Source organism: Tachypleus tridentatus, chromosome 3 (genome assembly GCF_004210375.1).
Source record: "Tachypleus tridentatus isolate NWPU-2018 chromosome 3, ASM421037v1, whole genome shotgun sequence".
Classification (NCBI taxonomy): Eukaryota; Metazoa; Arthropoda; class Merostomata; order Xiphosura; family Limulidae; genus Tachypleus; species Tachypleus tridentatus.
In genome coordinates, this window is record NC_134827.1 from 70990815 (window position 1) to 71009357 (window position 18543).

The following is an 18543-nucleotide window of genomic DNA, read 5'->3' on the forward strand; positions in this document are numbered from 1 at the left end:
GAATGAAGCTATTTTAGGGGTTTCAGAAGTTTAAGGTTTTTTTTATCTTTTTGAAGAAAGTATCATCAAATTTAAGATCCATGTACCTTAAGGCAATATACGCCATCTAAACCCACATGTAGGAGATCAAACCAGAGTGCCTTATGAAATAGTAAACCTGGCTATGTTTTGAAATTTATTACTTATTGATCTAAAGGGACTTATGACTTCACTCGAGAGGAGTTTTCTGTGAATGTAATTATTTGCATTGAATTACTGAAGGAATATGATCACAGCTGAACAATAATGTACTTAAATGATCATAGTTTTCAAAGTTACCAAGTTTTGTTTTAGTAGCTTATTCTTATTGATGATTTGAACATTTATTTGTCTTTAAGCACAAAGAACTATTATCAAAACTCAATTTTTAGTATTACAGACCTTTACACTTACTACCACTCTGTCACTAGGAAGCTTGAATGTGTATAATTAAGGTAATTTTGTTTGAGATGACTAATTATTTCAGTTGAAGCTAGCACAGACTTTCAATGTGTTTGACATATCAGAAATAAGTTATTTTTTGACAGACAAAAATACCTCATTATGGTTATCTTCATTTCTAAAATGAAGTATCTTAAATATACCATTATTATTTTTTTATTATGATTTAAAACAAACTGCAGGAAATCTATGGATCAACATGTAATCATAAACATTTGCCTTTTAGAAAGGTAAAATGATTTTATTTCAGATGTGGTAAACTATTTTTTAAAACACTCTTTTTAAAATATATTAGGCTGTTCAAAAAAGAATTGCAGATTTTTATATTAGGATTTTAGTCATTTATAGGGATATATAACCTGTCTTTTTTATGACTTGACTTCATATATACCACTGAAAAACTAAAAGTTTCTTCTGTTCATTAGTGCTTTTATTCTTTTCTAAAACTATTTCCAATATTTCAGACCCTTACAATTAAAGATGGGAAAAAAAGTTGCACATTTTCTTGCACTAACTCAAACTAGGTCATAATACATCTCAAATAATTCATAATATCAACCAAGCATTTGGCAAAGGAACTACCTCCAAATGTACAGTACAGTGTTAGCTCCAAAAATTTCATAATAGATATGTAAGTCTTTAAGATAATAAAGGCAGAGAACATCCTCTTGCTGTTGAAAACGATGAATTGAGAACATTATTGGAAAGATATCCACGCCAAACTGTTCAAGAAATGATACAAGGATTGGGTGTTGGCATTTCCACAATTGTGGATCATCTTGAGCAAATTGGAAAAGCGAAATAGCTTGAAAAGTGGGTTCCACAGGAAATCAGTGAAAATCGGACAAATTGCTATTTTGAATTGTGTTCCATGTTGATATTGCACAACAGAAATGACCTATTTCTTGACTGAATTGTCATTTGTGATGAAAAGTGGAACCTTTATGACAACAGAACGCAATGTACACAATGGCTCAACAGTAATGAGGCTCCAAACAACTTACTGAAACCAAAGTTGCACCAACAGAAGATTATGGCCACTGTAAGGTGGTCTGTGGCCATTACCCCATTACACCTTCCTCAACCAGGGCCAGAATATCACTGTGGAGATTTACTGTCAAGAACTGGAAGAAATTCATAGAAAGTTGTGTTAAAAAATGCCAGCATTAGTCAATCAAAGTGGACCAATCTTGCTTCATCATAATTCTCAGCCACACATTGCTCAAATGATGCTACAGAAATGGGCCATGAAACATTGCCTCATTCTCCTTACTCCCCAGACCTGTTGCTCACTGAATACCAATTTTTTAAGCATTTGGACAACTTTTTACAGGACAAGAAATTCAACAACAGAGCAGCAGCAGAGAATGGCTTTGAGGAATTTTTGAGTTCTAGAACTTCATAGTTTTATTGTCATGGCATAAAGATTCACTAGGTTCCTAAGTTGCTTTTGATTTTTTTTTCTTATTACAGTTAAATTTTTAAATCTGACATTTTTTGAGCAGCCTAACATATACCTATAAAATTTTAACTTTTTAGTGCCTAGTTTAAAATATAATAATACTTTTTTCACTACAAACTAGTGACAGTGTGCCAGTTTAAAAGTTCGAAAAATTAGAGTAAAAGTAGCTGACATATCTGACTTGTGGTTTAAGTTATATATTGAAAAACCAAAACTGTCAACCACATTAACAACATAAAACTCAAACTATTTACAGAAACAGTTCTTTGTACAAAACATTCATAACGATTAACCAGAGGTCTAATACCCCTCAGTTCTGGAAGAACAGCTTCAAAATGAGCAATATCTTGAGAACTCTGTGTATTGAAACTATGTTCACTTCCACTGCTACCAGCTCCTCTTTCAACACCTAAATCCCCATGGTATCCGTCACTCTGCACACTTGGTACTTCCATTTCGCTACCCATTGGACTTGATGATTTTATTTCATTCTCTTTCTTAGTTTCACCACTATTACTGCTGCCACCTCGAAAAAAAAGCAATTAGTACTTCAAGCTTCTGTTATCATAATGTCAAATTAAAAGAAATGTCATGCATTACTCACACACATTCTACAAGTCAATATTACAAAAAAAACAAAAAACTCCTGTATAAACTGCAGCTGTACCATAGCTTTTTTTGTACTAAAAGTATGCTTACATGAAAGTATTTCACACATATCCCTCACACTTTTTCATAGTCAGATTTGGGGGAATCTGACAAAAACAACTCTAGTAGCTCATTCTTAGCCATGAAAAATTGAGAAAATGGTGATCACAGGCTTGTTGGGTGAAGCAACACCTCTCAGACAACTACAGTATTTAATGTAAAATACTCACTATAATATAGATATTACTCAGGCAAAAATTTATTTTGATAGCTATCATACCCCCTCTATCACAAACTACCCATAGTTCTCTGTGATAGTTTTTGCTATATCACTTACAACTAATAAAAAAACCTATATTTTGATCTATAAAATTATGTATTATGTTTTTTCTTTCTGTACCAAGAATTGTCCAGTTTGCCTCCAGTACTTCTTTTTATGAGAATCACCTTCATACATTTAGCTAAATTGTTACAGGCTCTTTTCATACGGCTAGAGAGTCAGAAAATCAGTAATAGTTATACAGTTTATCATGTGTAGTCTTTTCATCTAATTTAACTGAAAAGTTATCAACAGCATAAAATCTGTAAGAATTCTTCTGAAAAACAATTTCATGTACAAGCTATTCTCATGTAGTTTATAGCTGAAAAATTATGGTACAATAGAATCAATATCTGAATACTTAACCATTCATCTTACTAATTTCTGAAAATTCTAGAAAAGTATAAAAGTAAAGTAGTGGTTAATGACAAAACTTTAACAAATTGTACAAAATAAATTATTAGAGCAATATTTAACCACCTTGCCATAAGATAATATTCTAACTGAAGAAGCTCAGATTGAAGTGCTGTGGATATACAATCATATTCTATCACTTATAACTTCTATTGTGATTAATCTATCCCATGCTCTAGAATAAGCTATAAAGCCAAATGTTAAAATTTTCCAACTATGAAAATGTATTTGTAACATGTAGTTACTTCTGCTCACATATATAGCTATATTCATTTAGTGCTGCCTTCTATTTGTAAATTTTTTGAAAGCCACAATTCTTTCACTCCCATGCACCTCTCGATTCAAATGGTTTAACTGATTCTTACATGCACACTATCAAGTAACAAACCTCTACCAATAGTAATGCCAAATACCAATGTCACTCATATAATTCTTTCTATGCTATTCTTCTTAACTATCACTTTGCATTTAGGCAGAAATGTCAGTACCAGTTGACAGTAAGGAGGAATGGTGAGTGGAAGTAAGCATCTGTCAGAAATATATTTTCATTGCAGTAAAATAACTTTTTATAAGGTACCTTACTTACACTCACACATGTGGCTAAAATCCCACACTGAATAAATGGAAGGACCAGAAGAAAGAAAGCAGAAGCATGCTGCAAAAGGAAGTCCTCTCAGAAGAGGATTATACTTGATAACCGTTTATCAGGTACACTCTTTGTCCAAATATAGAAAAAGTGTGACAGATTTGGTTGAAAAAATGTGAGGTGCACAATCCAATAAGAGGGAAAATGGTTGGACAATGAACCTAACTAAAAGATAATTTCAATCTCCCTGATGAACATAATGGAGGTAAAATAAAGGATGTGTCACAGGGTGCAGAGAGACTAGAGCATATCAAACCAGACACAGCAAACTAACTGCATCCAAGTCTAAATCATTGGGAAATGACATTCATGCAGGAAAAGGAAAGAGAATCATATCATCTTCACTTGATGTTCAGCCCATCAGAGAAAAGAAATCCTACTACTGATCTGTGAATATGGCACATGTGAGCAGAGTCAACATACATCTAAATGCAGTAAAATCCTCTGCATAAGGGCATCAAGGGGTAGCTCAAAAGGAAGCAGAGCAACCAACAAGTGCACCCATAACATCATGGAAATGCACCTGAGAAAATGAGTGAGGTACCAGGCTTTCCCTCTAACACATGTGTGAGGACTTATGTTGATTGGTTCAGTTCTAGATACAAAACTCACCTGCTAAAAAATGTGAGGGTAGGATGAGGGATTCCAATCAGCAAAATCAACTTTAAATCAAAAACTCAACTGCTGGGAACAAATTTCCATGCAGGAGTAGGATGAGGAATCCCAATCATTATGCCTCGTGTCCTCCAAAGCTACAACATCCCCTCAGACAAACCTGTGCAGATATTGGAAGACATCTCATTACCTACACCAGCAGAACATCATCACCCCACTCTCCACTTCATTGAGTCTTTATATTGTATCTCTCCCATTCAGTAGGATACCTCCATGGTCTATTACCCAGCAGCTTGGATCTGGAAAGTGGTAAGGACATTCTTACTTCACTGGAAGTAATGAGGAGGGGATGCAGTGGAGAGTTCAAAGGAACATTCACACCTAAGATAGTGCAATGGGTAACCATGATTACAATACAAAATCCAGGCTACCATGAACTAACATTCATGTGACAGTTGGAAAGAGGATCACACCTGTCTTCACTTCAAGTTTATGAGACCAGAAAAAATCAAAATTCCCTAGAGCCATGTTAATATAAGAAATAGATAGATTGACCTGTGAACCCTAAATCCTCAATAAAAAAGATGCCTGCATAATGCAAACTATCTCCCTGAAAAATGAAAGAGACCATAACCACTCCAAGCATAAAAACATTCTTAAAATAATAAACATTGAGGGATAGCAGAAGTAATCTGTAAGTAACTCCACTATGACCCACAACACTAATGAAGAAACAAGAGTATAACTGAGGGAGGAATACAGACATCTGTAATACAAGTGTGAGCACTCATATTGATTGGTAGAATTCTAAATTCAAAAGTCAACCACTGGTAACCAACATCCGTGTGGGTGTGGATTTTAGGATGTTTATTTGTGACGAAAGCCTACTCTCAAGTGAACAGTTGTATAATCATCTCTTTATTTTGCTTGTATTTGTATTTTATTAACTCATTCAGGAGGATGCCTCCACAGTCTACCACCCAAGTGAATTGGAACTGCAAAGTGATAAGGTCTCTCAGTGCAATGTGTGACTATGAAATCCAATTTTTAAAAGCATACCATACCAATTTATTTAATACAAGGCATGGCAGGGATGGGCAGCTATCCCCTTCTGCTTTACCCATGTAGTTCAAGGGTGAGTATGGCCCAGTACAGGCAAATTTTTTTAATTAAAAATTCCATTGTGAGGATACACCAACAAGCAATCTAATGGAACACCCTATCTCTGCAGCATGGCTATGGAAATATAAAATAATTAGATAGAATAGCACAGACAGAGCCACAAGCAACTTCTGTGGGTGGCACCACTGTTGTTGTTGGATTTTTTGCATAATAACATGCATACAAGAATCAGACAAACCACATGAATTGAAGGGTGCTTGAGAATGAATAGCTTGTGGTACACAGAAACACACACACACATATGTATTTATATATAAACATAAATCCTGTTTTTTGTTGTTGTTTTTTTAATTTACCACTTACAAACATCAGAATGAATAGCTTGTAGTATACAAAAACATTTTTGCAAATAGAAGGCAGCAGTGAGCAAGAATAGTTATATATGCAAATGGAAGTAAGGTACTCTGTTAAAAAACAGATTCTACATATTTCCTGGTGTTAAAATATAAAGTTGTTTTATTTCATTACGTGTTCTTGTTTTATCATTAAAAAGTATATAAAATAACCTCTTCCACCTTATTCTATTAAAACAAACATAAATAAAAGTAGTTAGTAGTTTTAAGATTTTTTCAAGTTCAATTTCATTGAATACAAAGTACCAAACACAGTACAGTTTTCTATTCTTACCAGAACCACTATGAACACTCCCTTCAGGGAGAAAGCTTGCTTCATTGGTATAATGGAGGGACATTGGTACAAATCCCATAATTTGAGGGCTGTAATTTCCAGAATAAGGCATCTTTACTCCCCAAGGAGACTGGGTTGTGGGTGGAAGAAGAGGACCAAGAGTATCTTGGCTTGTCTCACTGCCCACTTCCTCATCTGTGACTTTGAGAGCAGTCATATCTGAAAGAATAAGAGCTGCTAACTAATTTCTTGACTTGCAAACCTAGTTAGGTAAACTATTTTCTATCTGAATCAAACCTGTTAGTTATAAGCTTTTGTACTTGAATACCTGTAAGAGCACTGCTTTCATAAACTGAATAAGTATAACCAGTTTATAAAGGAACTATTCTTGTGAAATTTTGTTCTGTAAATTTGATATGCTTTTATATTGCAGGTGCATTACTTACCAGATATAGAAATACATTTAATTACAACTATATAACTAATTTTTACAATGTACATACTACTACACATGTTGACCTTTACCAAAAAGGGTACAGAAAAATGTGTAATTAAAACTATATGTGATTTTAATGTTTGATAGTTTAAATGAATTAAACTTGTTTTCTTTTGTGAACATTTAAGTTTTATGCCAATTTTTAACTAGTAGTAATGGAAAATTGCAAGATTTTTTTAAATCATAAAATTCTACCAAACTATCTTATCCTTCTATGTTATTTCAGTTCCATGTTTGTGTCAAATATGAATCACTGGTTGCAGGCTGTTCCTACCCATAAAAACTTGATGAAATGAAAGTCAGAGTAGCAACAGTTAAATATACTATTATGGCATTACATATATGCAGAAAATCACAAATAAACATAATTTGATTTCCTTGATAAATTCAAAATATAGTCATATGATATCTAAGAAAGAAGTTTACTTTATGAATGGCTCTTCAGATACTTAATTTATGAAATCTTAGTTTTAGGAAATGTCTAATCAGCAAAAAATTATTAGTCACTAGTCTTTGATAAATATAGGTTATACATATCCTATTGTTTAAGCCAATAATTTATTGTACTTACTGTTACAAAGATCTCCAAAAACATAGTAACACTGTTCTGAAAAAGTAATTTTGTTCACTGTATGGCGAATAAATCCAGCCTTCAGCATTTGGATGGCATATTTGCGAGCTTCTCTGCGATCTTGAAATCCCTGAACATGATTTAAAAGCCAGTGAACCACATCTGCTCCTGAAATGGAATGTAAAATTATCACTCATAAGATATATCATTACAGGAAGTTATTTAGAATAAACGGTAGTAACTTAAATATAGTAACGTAATTTATTACAGGTGCATTCCAAAATTGGGGGTTGTGATCGTGAAATTATAATACTTTTCATACTTTTGTATAGCCTTTAAAGAAAAACTGTATTATCCTAACAAGAAAAAATATGCTCAATTTCTTTTGGATACTTGAAAATTGGTAACCATAACATGCACTCAAACTTTGACATACATATCTGTATACACTGAGATACTCAACTTGGTACTATAGATGGAATATGGCATCTATAAATTGTTGATTATCTTAACAGAAATATTAACATTTAACCATTTTGCAATGGGATCACTTTTAACTCCACAGTAATGATGCCAGTTTTAAACCCCATTATGTGCATTTTACTGAGCTACATTAAAATGTAATTAAACCCCTTTATAATAAATGTATTTTAATAAAACTACTAATATGAAGTATGTTAGAAAGAGTTCATTTTACAGTAAAAACTAACAATGGTTATTTTGAAATTTTTGGCACCAGGTCTTCATAACAGAGTACATGAAACTGGCTTGTTGGTTGCTTGATCGACTACAGCACTTATGATTGTTTCTTACGTAAATATGTTATAGTTACAGATACAGTTTAAACTGTAGTTAAGTCTTACTATTATTTTTTAGTTCATTTTTTATTAGTTATGTTTTACACTGCATAATTAAAAGACTTAAACATTTTTTTAAATATACTTCATACTTCACATTTATTATCAATGGTTATGATATTGAGCATAGAACAAAAATTTGGCTGAAGTGTTATGCATGTCTCCCAAAGAAATTGTAATATGTTTTGAGGGCATCATTGAATAACAAGTTATAAAACACAAGAAAAGAAAAGAAAACATTAAAAATTAACTACATCTGAAAAGGAAAAATGATGAAATTATAATTTTAACAAGGTAAAACTATTTAAAGATACAAAAAATTAAAAGATGTATTTTTTTGTATTTTCTAATTTTACTTATTTTGTTGCATTGTATGTTGATAATAATAACTAGAGTTAATGACATGGTAGAGAAAATGAAAAATAAAATATAAAAATTTATTATTAATTAAAAAAAAACTTTTGATATATATTTTAGGAGGTTCCAGAGATAAGGCAAAGGAAATACAAAATTACATAATGAAGAAAAGTATATTTATACTCAAAGTAAAAATCGCTTTGCATTTGATTTGTTTATATTTTAAATGCAAGTAACTACACAATAGAAAAATATATTTTTAGTAAAAAAAATGAAATTATAAAACTGTCATTATACATGTACAAGATACATATGATGTTTTTCTTAAATCTTAATAGTTTTTGAGAGGATATATTAAGAAATCTTAGAGTTATGCATGTACTGTTGTACAAGTGAAATTTATAACTCAATTCCAACAAACTGCATGAGCTTGAAATGAAAGGGTTAAACATAACTTATTCCTAATTTTTTCTGTAAAGAGCTTATGACGAACTATTGCAAACCACTGTCAGAGGTACAATAGTACAACAGCATTTGTTGTTAGTAATAATGGCTTAAAATGAAGATGTTGAAGAAAACTTATCACAAGTACAATGAAATGATAGGTTTAATTTAACTACCTAAGCCAGTAAAAAGTACAGCATACAAAACAGCAATGACACGCAAATAATTTATACATTTAACCATATTTGAAGGAAGTAACTGTCCTTAAACATTGAATGTATGAGTCAAAACAGCTGGTAAGTTACTACACTTCATGGAATTCACTCTGCACAGCAGTGCATTAAATAAACATATATCTAATTTGAAAATCAAATAGGTCTGTTTTTGGCTTAAAAAACAAACTTATGTAATACTGTAAAAGTTTGCTTCATATTTTTTTGATGTTTAGTATAATTTCTTACCTGACTTGCCATATTCTACTTTTACTGTGATTCTTTTAAAAAAACTAATAAACTTTGGGCCACACAAACTAATATGAAGATTTATAAGATTGCTTCCAGTACTTTTTAGTTTTTGAGACATCTTTATAATCTCTTAAGTTACATCTTGAATACAAAAGTAATCCTATCACTATGAGTCATGGGGCTAAGACCATGTCATCATGTTTGTTAACTTGCATTCACAATTCACAATTTTATTGAATTACAATTTTATGAATGTATGTCAATAACTTTGATATCAGACTGTAAATAGTTCAACTTCTATGTTATCCAATTTCTTAATTCAAAGGTAAATATAATAAACAACAACACTTAAACATCAATTTTTGTGTGGCATGTAGTATGTTAAATGTACCACCAGTTCAAATCAGTTGTTTGTAATGACAAAATACAATTTCTGTAGTTTTGTAGAAATTAGGAAATCAAATTACTGATATTAATAAGTTAGCATATTTAAAAAAAGAACCTTGTGTCTTTTCTACCTGCAAAGATACTGTTCATGTACTGAATCAAACACAGTAGCACCACTCTTCTCTTTTGAATTTTGGAAATGGTCCCTTATATACACTTATTTGTGTAAATGTAATGTGTGAATAATCATTCAACAGCTCAACCAGTCTCCCATGTAGTTTTCCCAGCCATTTTCATGTGTTAGGATGTCATCTAATTCTTTCAAGATGCTATTTCGAAGAAATAGATTGCATCTTCAATCTGCTCCAAATTTTATATTTTTCAGACCAAACTACAACTTAATTACTAAAATTGATAAATTGTAATGAAATTTTATGGTATATAATATTGTAATTTATGGTTATTCAAATATATATATATAATCTAAAAATCTTTTACATCCTTCACAAGTGAAATTTCTTAAAACTATGAGAAGCAGTAAACACATACAAAGGAGGTAACATGAACAGGTAATTGTTTGTGTTACTTCTCCATTTACTGTTTTAAAGAAAAATAAGTTTCACAACTTGTTTGTTAATAGTAATAATCTATATACATATATCATGTATAATAACTGAAATGTGACTGTACTCTACAAAATACTACTCCCACTGAAATAAAAAGCCAAGACAGATCACTTTATAAAAAATAAAGGCAAGTTTTACATTAATGGATATGGTAATATGTGTGTCACATCATTATAATTTCAGGAATGTCATTATAATAAAAATAACATACATAAATGTATAATGCTATGAGATTTAAGCTATTTATACTAAACATTTGTGTTTTTGTGTTATCACTTGTAGTCATTTTATAAAGAAAAAGCATAATTTATATTTATTCCCTAAATTTATACAGTGGTTATGATGATGGATCAAAATGACAGATAAATTTTTAAAGAAAATAACAAAATATAACGTTTTACTGAAAAACAAGCATTTGAAATATATTTAGGAACTTTTAGATTACATAATATTTGAGATTTTGCGGATGAATAATAGTTTTTTTTTAACTATAACAAAAAAATTTCTCACACCCAGACTGAGAAAGTTAAAGTACATGTGGCATAACATTTTACAAAGTTACCTTCAAAATTTAATTAAAGAACTTTATTACATATTTTTAGCACAAAAACAATTAGTAAATCCATGTTAACTGAACGAAAGCTTTAAGTCCTTAATTTTGTAAGGAAATACTTTTAAAAAATTCTTAATTCCCTCTAGCATGAAAATTGTGACATGTTATCTAGGTCTTCCCTCTTCTCTAGTTTATTTACTACCCCTTCTCTTAAGTTTAATGAAGTTTAAATTACTGATTATAATATACATACTACTAAATCAAAGTCTGAGTTTTATATCCTTGAATTTTATTTGTTTATGAAGTTGTAAATTAGAAAATCATATCAGCTTACTACACTCACCTGTCATGCCCTCTCTTTTACAAACTGACCACACTTCTTTTTGAAGTTTTATACTGTATTATTTATAACCAACAGAAAGGCAAAATTTTAATTTATTATTTTCATTATTTATATTTTCATCTTTAGTTTCAAAATTTCTCTCACTGTAATCAGATCAAAAAGATTAAGTTATAAGTATAAGAAATACAATAGATTACTTTAGGGTATTGGTAGGAATAGATTTTGATATGAAAGGAATAATTGAAACATGGTTAAATGTAGGTGATTTTGATAACAAATGTCTTTAAAATACATGGTTATAGGTCATTTAATAGGAACAGAGTAGTAAAGAGAGAGATAAAAGTCACTCTGTATGTAAAGTATGAGTTAGATCTTGTTAAAGTTAAAAATATTAATGATAATAGTAAGGAGACTGAATCCATTTGGTTTTATGTTAGTGAATATCGAGGGATAAAGCTCTTAGTGGGAGTATTTTACAGTCCACCAGATCAAACTTAAGAAATTAGTGGTTGGAGGACATTTTTTGGTGCAAAGCAACAAGGTTATCTAAGCCAAACAACAGGTAACAAGTAGGAGTAAAATTATTATAATGTATAAAAGAACATAAAAGTCAAAACAAATCAATGGTTAAAATTTGGATAAAAACCTTAAATGGAATTGAAAAGACCAATGGCCCTTAAAAAGTTAAAAACATAAGTAAGATGGACAGTGTCATCATCACCAATGACACTACACTGTCCAGCATCAAGGGTAAACCTATGGAAAAAACACATTTAAAACGGTGTTGTTCAGAGTCATAAGGATGAAAAAACAGTAAAATGTGGACTACTGTGACTTAAGTGTCACAAAAGCCATAAATTGGAACATCAGTTCCAGATAAAATAAAGCAATGAGTTAGAAAACTGTGACCAATGCGCAGCCTAGCCAGGACAACTTCCTCCTTCCAATCCTTATGGAAACAAGACAACCAAAGAGCAACAGAGGGTTTGATCTAGAAAAGCTTATTATCACGTTGCAGATGCTAAGTCGACTGCCAACTGGCATGGTGCCATGCTTTGAATACAGGACTGTAGTCCAAATAGGGAACAGGCATAGAAGTAATAGCACTAGAGCAGATGGATTTAGTTGTGGTGTCAGCACTTGTTCCTGCAAATACTGACATGGCCAGGTATCCAGAAAAACTGGATAGAAATGAAAGATAATGAAAAACGGTTCAGTCAGTTTCTAATATTCATGAGAACAGGGTGAGAACTAACATGAAGCAATTACAGGATAAGTAGAGAGCTAAGTGAGTTGGTATACACAGTACAATGATGTACTGCATAGTTTCCACATGATTTCAGGGTAAGAGAAATGAAATACAATTTGGCAGTAAATACAAACTGTAGATGGGATCCTGTGTGAGGATAAATAAACCACAACAAACAGTGGCAGAGCCCACAGAGTCACCTGATTTTGAAACATCCATATAAATGGGAATGCAAGGATGGCTTCAAAGATGTTTGGCAAATAGAAGATGGTACTTCCAATTGTGAGTATCTATCTTCTTCAACTCACTCAAAGGTCACAGGTGGGAATAGTAATAAGCCATTGTGGGATAGACAGCATTGACACTAGTGACATACCCAATTCAGCTGTGCCTGGATATGGAGGCCAAAATGAAGAATAACAGGCCATCTATTCTGAAAGAGCATAGTCCACAGAGGAAGAAAGACACAACCCCAAGTGAAATGCTGTGGTCAGGATCAAAGTTTAGTAGTATACTGTAAAGAAAGTTGCAAACTACAGAAGTTAAGAGGAGGTCTCTTTGCCAAGAGTATCAGTGATACTATGGGCATCAGCAACTTCCTGACCATCTGACAGCAAGACCATAAGGGGAGGGAAGTATACTGATCACTGACCTACTGATTCTTGTTCCATAGGATTTTGGAACTGATTATAAACTTAATCCAAGATTCCTTTTATCTTTGACATCTTACCTGTTGAGCATGCACATGGGCCCACTGAAAATTGATGTGGTTTGAAAGTGTGGGATACCTATAGAAGGTATTCCATGCCATTTGACAGGCAGCATTCCACCAAGGACAAGAATATCATGGAAAATGTGTTGAATTTTTATGAATAGACTGAGCAGCTGCCTGGAAAATACAGTCAGTCACTGCTGCCACACAGTTGTCTATCAATGGCTTATAGACAATGGCAGGGTCAAGTTGTGAGAGATCAGTGAAAGAGGATTAGTTAGCCTGGTCCAGCTTTCACTCAGATACTTGGGTAATGCTAAGTTGATCATGGCCAGTTTCCCTAAAAATGATAGGAAAATGATTACTACCTCATGGGAACAGAAGTGAGAGAAGAGTGAAGGGAAGCAGACAGAGAAAACAATAGCAGTAAAAGACTGACTTGGTGCATGAAAATAAGTATAAGAACTGGTATTGAACAGAGAAAGATTGTGATCCAAGAGCATTCACTCTATGGAACGAATCAATATCAGCACCATCCCAGAGAAGATTATGTCCATTAAAGTCCCTCAGGATTGAAAAGGGAGATGGCAATGAGAGTATCATGGTGTGATTGATCATAGGTTTCTCTAGCAAGCTGGTAGAGAAAACAAACAGTGACAGTACAACACAAGGAAACATGGAGGGCTACAGCCTCCAAGAGTGTATCAACTGGCAAAGACAAAATGGACATGGGCTTGTAAATTATCACAACCTGTCATTTCTGTACAAAGAAAACTGCTAAAAGGTAACTGTACCGACTGGCTTCAAAGACTGCTTCCTGTAAGGAAGGACACACAGGATGATAAGAATCAATCAAAGCCTTAATGTCATCCACATTAGATCAGACATATTGACAGTTCCACAACATCAAAGTGGCCATTTTTACTTATGTGGAGGAGAACTGGGCAGAGAGCCTGTTTATGACCACATTATTTTTCTTTATTAGAAGGAGGTCTATCGACCTCCACGGATCCTGCCCTGGGTTTAGTTAGCAGGTCTCCGTCTGTGGATGAAGATTCCAGTGAATGAAGGCATAAACAAATAATAGTTCTGCACCTTGGAGCTGAAGAAGTAGAAGGACCTGAGCAAATGCCAGAAGATGAAGCCAAAGGAAGTGGATCTAGGATGCCACTGGAAGGGTTGATGGGAACAAAAATAGGAGAAGTTGACTTGACAACATTTTTCACCATAGAGAGCAAAAGGCTTTTCACATTATGGGAAAATGAATTTATTGGAGGCACAGAAAGATCTTTCTGCATTTCCACCCCACTATTGCAATGGAATGGAGTGCAGATGCATATGTCCTAGATGGAGTAGAAGACAATACCTCCTGAGCCTCTGGGTATGAAATACTGTTCACTGTTTTCAAACGTTGCACTTCTTTCTTTTCTACCTAATTAGGGGAAGAATGAAAGCACGAGGGATGGGAATCATTACAAAACTGTAATTACAAAGCAGTGAATTTTTAGTTTGTACTCATAGGTGTCATGGTCTTTGCCACCACATTGAGCACATGTCAAATGGCCATAACAAGACACCTCTAAATGGCCAAACCACTGACATTGGAAACATTAGAGAAGATTTAGAATATATGGCCATACCTTACAATTCAAATAACCTGCTTTGATGGTGGATGTGCCAATGTAAACGTCAAAAAAAGAACATTTGTAGGCAGTATTATTCCGTCCTTATGTTTGGGGATATAGCACACCACAGAAATGCCACAGTTAGAAAAACCAACAAGATCTGACTTAGGAATGTTGTTTAGATCCCTCTCAATAATAACTCTTCTTGAGGAATTCAATGTAGTATGAGAAGTAATCTCAATTGGTATATCCCCAATGTTCTTTGATTTCATGAGGAGTTTGGTATGTTGTGGTGCAGATGTTTTCAACAAAGTGTCTCCAGAGCAAAACTTCCTAACTGACTTGGGGAAGCCAGCAAGCCCCTCTAATCCTTTTTGAATTAAAAAGGGAGAAATATTCCCTAAGGATTTCTCAGATAAGAAATAAAGAATGAAAAACAAAGGGGTGGAATCAGACTGTGATGGTGCCTGTGGAACAGTCTTCCATATGTGGTTGTTTTCTGATAATCTGCTTTACTCATTTTTGTTCACTTATTTTTCTTGGACTGGGGTATCCATAATAAAGAAAGCATATTTCAGTGCCCACTGACTCCAACCACCATGGAGTATTACGAGACAATGTATTACAATTCTAAACAAGGATACTGCAGCAATGTCAGGGTTTTGTGAGCACTATACCCAAACACCAGCATCAAGCACAATGTCCACAACACCCACTGAGAATGTCCAGCACTGGTACTTAGTGACAGAACCTTGGAGTGGAGCCACCCCATGGCCACCCATCAACAGGAATTCAATGCCAAAGTGGTATGTTGGGGTAGGATCCCTCAACCACCAGGATCCTCTCCTTAAAGGGTTGCCACTTACAACAAACACTTATTAGGTGGATGTTCAGATTCCAGACTTTTCTTTAGGAAGTCCCCTCACCACATACAGGAATATACCTTGAGGGGTGAAATTATTGAGATTAAAATTTCAAATGTTAATGAACTTATAATTATGGGTGGTTTTAATTTCAGACATATTGGTTTGGAAAGATTAGTGTCAAACCATAAGGGATAAAGATCTCTGGAAACTGTTCAAGATGGATTTCTTCATCAATTAGTCAAGGAACCTACCAAAAATAATGCTATTTTAGGTTTGTTATTAACTTCTAATATAGAAATGGTTGAGAGGTTAGAAATTAGGGAACATCTAGATACAAGTGATCATTGCTGTGTTAGTTTGACACTTTGCTGCATACGGAAATCAGGAATAATGAGATTTTGATTCTGAATTCCTATAAAGGGTATTTTGAAGGGATACAACAAGAATTATCTGTTTAGAATTGGGTAGCTGAGTTACTTGAAGATACTAAGCAAATATCGAAGTTTTTAAGGAAAAATGTTTCAGTATTCAAAACAAATACTCCTTACAAAAAGAAAAGGATAGGCTCACAAAAAATAAGATAAAATAAAAGAATCACAAACTTAAGAAATTTAAACTGACTGGTATTATAGAAGATCAAAAAAGTTGGTCAAACAGAAAACTGGAACATGAAAAAGGATGTATGAAAACATAAAAATTAACAGTTAAGGACCTTTTAAAGTACAGTACATAAGGTGTAAACAAACTGTTAGGGATGATAAAGGAAGGCTTGTATCTGATTATTATGAAATAGTTAGTTACTAGATTATGTTTTTTCTTTAGTTTTCACTAATGAAGACTTAAGCAGTATTAACCATCTTGAGCAACTGATAGTTGAAAACAAAGTCGAACAAAACAACTGCATAATTTTTTAGTTTTTTATAATAAAATTGGGAAGTTTAAAGAATGATACACCCTTGTGCAAATTAATTGAAACAAGACGGAAAATTACGATTTTTTTCAATTTTTTGCATTTTATTTCTGAGAATCCAAAAACTACTCACAAATTAATACATGATATGACCACCTTTATTTTTCAGAAGATCATTTATCTACTTTGGCATCAAGTCCACGAGTTGACTGCAATCTTTACTAATTTTTGGATTGCGGTACCACACCTCAATTATGGCCTCAATTAGCTTATCTTTCATAGTACAGTCTTTTCCCCAAAGTCTTTCTTTACAAATCGCCCAAAGACTTTCAATACGATTTAAGTTCGGAGAGTTTCCAGACCAGTCCAGCACCTTTATTCGTGTTTTAGTCATAAAATTCTTCAAAAGTTTCGATGTGTGGCACGAAGCCAGATCTTCCTGAAAAATACCAGATCCATCTGGAAATCTCTTTTTCAATTCTGGAACGACTCTTCTCTGCAAAACTTCGATGTACTGAGGTCCTCGCATCATACCTTCTATGATATGTAAGCCTTCGACGCCATAGTGGCTGAAAAAGCCCCAAATCAGTTCTTTATGAACTGATTGATGTGATATTTTCAAAGTTTCTCACCTGGAGATCTGCAAACATGCAGACTTCTTTGACCCTGTATGAAGAAATGAGACTCATCACTGAATAACACCTTCCTCCATTGTTCTTTCATCCAGTTCTTGTATTTCAGACCCCACTGATACCATTTTTTCTTCATTGAGTTGGTAAGAAGTTTTCTAACTGGTCTCCTTGCCTTTCTAATGCAATTTTGAATTATGTAATATTCCTGAAAATTTCATCATATATCCCATAAATAGATCGACCGTACTGCAAAACACAGCTAATGATGCAGTCTGTGTGAAAAAATGACTATTAAAGGAAATCAGCGGGTCCAGCAAGCCAACACCGGCCGCCATGCTGAAAATATTGTAAAATGACCATTTGTTTCAATTAATTTGCACAAGGGTGTAAGGTTCTTGGGCCAGATAATATTACCCAAAGGTTTTAAAGGAGGTCAAGGATTTGGTGTGTGAGCCACCTGCCACAATTTTTGTTTAAGTCCTTCAATAGTGGACAAGTACCAACAAACTGGATTAGCTAATCTAGCTCTTATCTTCAAGGAAAGTAACAGAAGTTATGTCAGTAATTAAGGGCCCATTAGCCTTATATCAATTGTGGAAAAAGTTTTGGAAAGTGTTTAAAGATACTCTGCAAAGTCATTTAACAAAGATTAGAATTTTATCAGATAGCCAACATGGTTTCACTAAAGGAAAATCTTGCCTTACAATCTTTCAGTGAGCTTTGAAAATGTTACTGCATATGCAGATAAGGTGTGTCTGGATTTTTAAATAGCATTTACAAAGTGCCACATAAAAGGCTTGTAAATAAACTTATTTCTACAGCAATGGGGAATAAGTTAACTAATTGGATAGATTAATGGAAGAAAGCAAAGGGTTGTTATAAATGTAGTTCAGTTAAATTGGATTAATGTTGCAAGTCGTGAACCCCGGGGCAAAGTTTAAGGACCCTTGCTCATTTTGATTGGCATAAATGACATAGATAAAGGAATGGTCAATAAATTATCTAAATTTGATGACTACATTAAGGTCTTGGGTGTTGCTGGCTGTGAAGAAGATGCT

At 33.4% G+C, this 18543-nt stretch overlaps 1 protein-coding gene across 18 annotated transcripts in view; it reads right to left on the minus strand.

The window, feature by feature from the left end:
• LOC143247124 (segment polarity protein dishevelled homolog DVL-3-like) overlaps window positions 1-18543 on the minus strand; it is a 90373-nt gene that overhangs the window by 5449 nt on the left and 66381 nt on the right. For 9 of the 18 annotated variants that reach the window (XM_076494671.1, XM_076494667.1, XM_076494672.1 and 6 more), the window contains exons 13-15: window positions 7461-7628; window positions 6394-6612; window positions 2250-2468 (exon numbers count right to left, since the gene is read on the minus strand). In XM_076494671.1, the coding sequence (XP_076350786.1) occupies window positions 2250-2468; window positions 6394-6612; window positions 7461-7628 (606 nt within the window). Of the gene's footprint in view, window positions 1-2196; window positions 2469-6393; window positions 6613-7460; window positions 7629-18543 lie in introns of all 18 variants that reach the window. The other 9 variants (XM_076494664.1, XM_076494658.1, XM_076494659.1 and 6 more) reach the window with 1 other exon arrangement.